The 5,397-nt window shown below is 49.6% G+C and overlaps 1 protein-coding gene across 2 annotated transcripts in view; it reads right to left on the reverse strand.

Annotated features, from left to right (window-relative positions):
- Positions 1–5,397, reverse strand: part of EGFLAM (EGF-like, fibronectin type III and laminin G domains) — a 144,457-nt gene that overhangs the window by 44,530 nt on the left and 94,530 nt on the right. Inside the window, exon 1 of one of the 2 annotated variants that reach the window (XM_014544870.1) lies at positions 4,955–5,096. The exons of the other annotated variant lie outside the window; for it this stretch is intronic. Within the exon in view, the coding sequence (XP_014400356.1) occupies positions 4,955–5,026 (72 nt within the window). The 5' untranslated portion in view covers positions 5,027–5,096. Of the gene's footprint in view, positions 1–4,954; positions 5,097–5,397 lie in introns of those variants that run through there. 2 annotated transcript variants of the gene reach the window in all.

The following is a 5,397-nucleotide window of genomic DNA, read 5'->3' on the forward strand; positions in this document are numbered from 1 at the left end:
CTGGTTCCACTCCCCTCCTGGTTCCACTCCCCCGCTGGTTCCACTCCCCTCCTGGTTCCACTCCCCCGCTGGTTCCACTCCCCTCCTGGTTCCACTCCCCCGCTGGTTCCACTCCCCTCCTGGTTCCACTCCCCCGCTGGTTCCACTCCCCTCCTGGTTCCACTCCCCCGCTGGTTCCACTCCCCTCCTGGTTCCACTCCCCCGCTGGTTCCACTCCCCTCCTGGTTCCACTCCCCCGCTGGTTCCACTCCCCTCCTGGTTCCACTCCCCCGCTGGTTCCACTCCCCTCCTGGTTCCATTCTCCTCTGCAATCAATCCCAACCCTCCCAGTGCTGGACAGCCACTGAGCTGTTTTCTTTCTTTTCTTTTTTTAAAATATATTTTTATTGATTTCAGAGAGGAAAGGAGAGAAATAGAAATGTCACTGGTGAGAGAGAACCATTAATCAGCTGCCTCCTGCACACCCACACCTGGGATCCAGTCCACAACCTGGGCATGTGCCCCAACTAGGAATTGAACTGTGACCTTCCGGTTCATAGGCTGATGCTCAACCACTGAACTATGCCAGTCAGGTGGTGACATGAGATTTTACATTATACAGTGTTACAAAAACTTTCTCCAGTATGGCATCTTAAGTCCAAATCTCAATCGCTGGTGGAAAAGTTAAAACACATTCAATTCTGTGTGGTTTTCCAAAATCTTTAAAAAATTTCCAATTATCTTATATGTGTATTTGTGTGTGCATGTGTTTCCATGTACGTATACATATGTGTGTATGTAAGTGATTATATATGTTTTTATATAATCAATATATACGTTATTGAGAGGTGGGATAATTCAGCAGAGCAGTGCAAAGAAAATGACACAAGATCACTCTCGTCCCATCGCGGGGTTGATGTTTCTGGGCGTGTCTTCCCAACCTTCCCTCCGAAACGCTCAGATAATCTAAGCAGCGTGAGCTGACAATGCTTCGAACTGAGCCTGAAACAGGCCGCACAAATATAAGCTCTTCAAAGTTATCTGAGGGCCAAGAGGAGCCCCCAAAACCTGACCCGGGAACATGTTAAAATGAAGTTTGGTTTGACACTGACACTTTAAGACACTCTACCTTAAAGAAAAGAAAAAAGATTCTCCCAACCATCCCGGAAAGCAATGTTAATCCCAGAAACACATACGGGCTTTGCTCAAAGTACACCGATGAAAATTTACGTCCCCATCAATTAACAAGCAGATAGAAATCGCCAACTTGCTTCTTTCTCACCATCCTCGCAGTGTCGCCCTTTAAATCCCAGGGAACAGAGGCAGATGTAGTTGTCAGCTCTGACGGCCGTGCAGGTGCCGCCGTGGATGCACGAGGTCTCGTCACAGATCCCGCTGCTGCACTCGCCTAGACACAGAACGGATCACACAGCCGCTCCGTGGCCAGCCAGCCCAAGACCCCGGAGCTGGCCACGCCACGGCTCAGGCTCTGCACAGACACAGTGGGGCTCCCACTCCTGCGGATTCACACCTCCTACCGCTGCACGCCAGCCTTCTGCATGGGTGGCACCTACGCTTCCTTTTCACTGGGTTCTCGCTGTTCTTTCTGAACAGCCACAGAGACTTTAAAACATGGTGGACACAACAGATTTGGGGGCAACTATTTGACCGCTGACGGGGATGGCCAAGTTGTTTTGGCATTAATTCCTCTCTCTGTTGTTCCCACGAGAGTGATTCAATCCCCGCAATGTGAACAGAGTGAGGATGTTGGAAGTGTCCTAGGCTGTGTGGCCCAGTTACCTAAAGTGCTGCCTCCTGCTGGTTGAACATTGCGTCAACCAAGCTCAGCACTGAAGGAGCTCAGCGGCCACGTCTAAGCTTATGAACTGGCCTCAGTCAGGGCCGCCTCATCTGGAGCAGCGAGGGGCAGGGAGGGCTCCATGAGGCCTCAGCATGTGACTTCAGCATCCCTGTCTCTACCGGAAAGTTATGATCTTATGAGGGAGAGAAAGTGGTCGCGAGTAAAGGTGCTCACAGGTTCAACATCAGATGGGCTGGTTAGTTCTCTTAACCAAACACATCAGAGAGGCCCATGGGGGGGTGTACTTGGTCATTTTCAAGGGCAGGTCACCAGATGATGCAAACACAGCCCCCCACAACTCACCCCCCCCACCCGCCTGCCACTCACCCCCCCACACCCCCCCCCCCCCAAAAGGCACCCCAAGGAGCATTTTTAAGTGTTATTACAGTTAGGTGGAGACATTTCCAGTTTTACAGCAGGCCGCAGCCTGGACCGCAGCTTGTGAGGTTGTAAAACACAGACCTGAACGTCAGGTGGGACGAGATGAAGGCACCCGTGGCCACGCGCTTCTGCGATTATGGAAATATCTCATTCGTGTGGATGAATGGCTACATGGAAGGGGGTTGGGAGAAGGCACGCCGCCAGACTCATAAAATGCCCAGAAGTTAAGCCACTGAAATGTCTTCTTTATCTTTTATACTTTTGCTACCAAAAAGTAGAAGACCCAGTCATGGCTTTATCTCTGCTAATGAACAGATAAGACTCCTTGGTAAACAGTACACTGACCATGAGCTGGGCAGGTTTAAGTACGTGCAGTGAAGCTTAAAGATTGTTTGCCAGCCACCGACATGCTGCTCTGTTACAGGGATTGGGTGCCCTGTTGGCTTATTTCATCCACATCCTCCGGATTCGCTCCTTCTGGATCCCATGTTCACCCTCTGGCCCTGCTCCCTGACCCGAGACCACGGCAGGGGCCTGAGAGCTCCTTCCCGTTCTCCTTGGCGGCTGATTCTTTGGAGGCTCCATTCACGACACCCCAGGCAACAGCCTTTGAGCCTGGCCTTTACCTGCTCTGAGGAGGGCTGCCTTCAGGCTCCTGGAGCCTGCTTTGCCTGCTTATGCAGAGAACTGGGATTGCCCCTGAGTTTGCATTCCCCCAGCACAGCCCTTAACAGTTTCTAATGAGTGCAGAAGTATGAAAATCCAACTCGCTGGCTTTGGGCTGGAGTCACTGGGAGGTGTAAGGTATCCTCAAGCTCCCCTGTGGGGGCAGGCTGCAGCCGTGCCCTGAAGAGGTCCACCTGAGAGCTCACTGTGCCTACTTTCTCCCTTCCCTGTCCATCTCTCCCTCCCTTACAAGTTCCTATGGCAACACTATGTTAATGCACCATTTGCACAAGACTCCTTCTCTGGCCTGTCTCTGAGGAACTCTAACTCTAAGACAGAGTCATTTTCTCCCCAAGGCCATTTATTCAACATTCCACATCTGTGGTCCTGCTCACACAACTTGCTTAGCACGTCCTGGGAGTAGAGAGACAAATGTTGCCCTGAGTATCCATACAATTATGTGCTTCTTGCAATTAATTCTCACAGTATTAAAATCACAGACTCTTAGGATTAGAAATAATATGAAAACTCATATAGCCCAAGCTCCCGTTGGCTGCTGGATTCCTTGAACATGCCTACCAAAGGTTCTGAGAAGTTTCTTTTGGAACATCCCCTCAGACAGGGAGCCATCTCCTGAGAAAGTCTGTTGCGCGTCTATACACCTGTGCGTGATTAGGTAAAGCTACAATTGGCTCTCTGTGGCTCACCCATTCAGCGTCAGCCTTGGGATCACAGAGTAAGTCCTTCTTCCCCAACACTCTCCCTTTGACTCTGATGAAAAGCTACCTCCACACCTTCATCTTCTCTTCTCCACTCTAAACAACGCTCCTTCAATCAATCATTCCAGGGACTTCAGGTCATCTTCCTGTTTCATTGACTGCTTGTTGCACATGCTCCAGTTTTTCTGTAAACCTCTGAGAGTGTGGTCACAGATCTGAACACAATCCTCTTCGAGGATCAGTCACCATTAGAGCTCTGGAAGCTATATAGTCACCAGAATAAAATAGAATTATCACTTCCCGTTTTCTAGATGGTATGCCTCTATTAATGTAACCTATCATTTCATTAGCTTGTTGTTACTACATGGTTCTGTTAATTAACCTTCATAGAACCTCCTTGCTTTAAATCTTACACCATTTTTAGAGGTGTTGCTTCTTCATCCTGTTTTCATGTTAGCATTTTGTACCCAAGTTCAAAGCCTCTTTATTCCTATCAATCATAATTTTCATCATATGGGCCTATTGTTCTGGCATGGATGTGACTCTGTAGTTCATTTATTCTGTCTTTTCCTTCCTTAGAAATGTATGCATGTGATCTCACTGGATTCACAGTCATTATCTTGAATTTCTGCTCCTTTGGAACCATCAGGGTCCACATTACCGGGGCTCAGCAAGGCATGGCCCTTCATTTAACATGTCTCGCTGGCACAGAGGAGCGAAGAGCCCAAGCAGGGAGGAAGCTCTCCACAGATACACAAAGGCCTTCTTGCTACATTTTCCCTCAGAGAATACGGACAGCTGACTGATTATAATTACAGGTTCGGTTCCTTGGCGGGTTGCTAACCCAAACTGTTTATTCCAAACACAGTCCTAAAATTGCCCCAAGCATGACAAATATGTGAATACCTGGGCAATTTGCTGAGTAGCCCAATGGTTAAATTATTTCACCACTTCCTATAATCATGGTCCCCAAAAAGGTAGGTGAATGGGTGATTCCTGCAGATTGAACCAAGTGAACCTCTTGGAAGTATTTCCTAAAGCCGCAGGATTGCGACACCCCCTCTCAGAAGCCAGCTTCGCATCTGGCACTGATAGTGGCTCTCCCTCTGCCCCGGGCCTTCCTGTCCTTGTGGAGAAAGAACCTGTCCCTGGGCACCCACCGCGATGATCCTTGCAGATTCCGCTCTCCTGGGTGGACGGGGGATGGATGTGTGCCCTGACAGCGCCCCTGGGGTGGCGAGATCCCACAGGAGCCCGAGTCCTGCCAAGTGTGCTTCCGCTCTGTGGTGGGCCCTCAAGATGCCTCTGGTGGGTGCCAGGTGGGTGGGCAGGGCGTGCGGGGACTCACCTGGGACTGGCCCGTCACCGGCGTGTTGTTGTTTAGCTGCAGCAGCCCGTCCAGCCCATCTCTGTAGAGCATGACCGTGTGCCAGGCCCCTAGTTTGATTTTGGTCTCACTTACGATGATGGCAACCCCAGTTCCACAGTTAAACCTGCGGAGGAGGAAAAGGAAAGATCCTTTGATCAATCAGATCGTTGTGTGTTCAGATCCCACAAACATCATCTCAGGCTGATGGCCTCTCTGGGAGCCAATGCGCTCAGAATTAGGTTTACAAGCACCGGGGGCAGCTTAAATGTGTGCACGGAAGAGCTAGGGCAGTGATGGCGAACCTATGACACGCGTGTCAGAGGTGACACACGAACTCACTTTTTTGGTTGATTTTTCTTTGTTAAATGGCATTTAAATATATAAAATAAATATCAAAAATATAAGTCTTTGTTTTACTATGG

The sequence above is a fragment of the Myotis brandtii genome, unplaced genomic scaffold, assembly GCF_000412655.1.
Source record: "Myotis brandtii unplaced genomic scaffold, ASM41265v1 scaffold384, whole genome shotgun sequence".
NCBI classification, from domain to species: domain Eukaryota; kingdom Metazoa; phylum Chordata; class Mammalia; order Chiroptera; family Vespertilionidae; genus Myotis; species Myotis brandtii.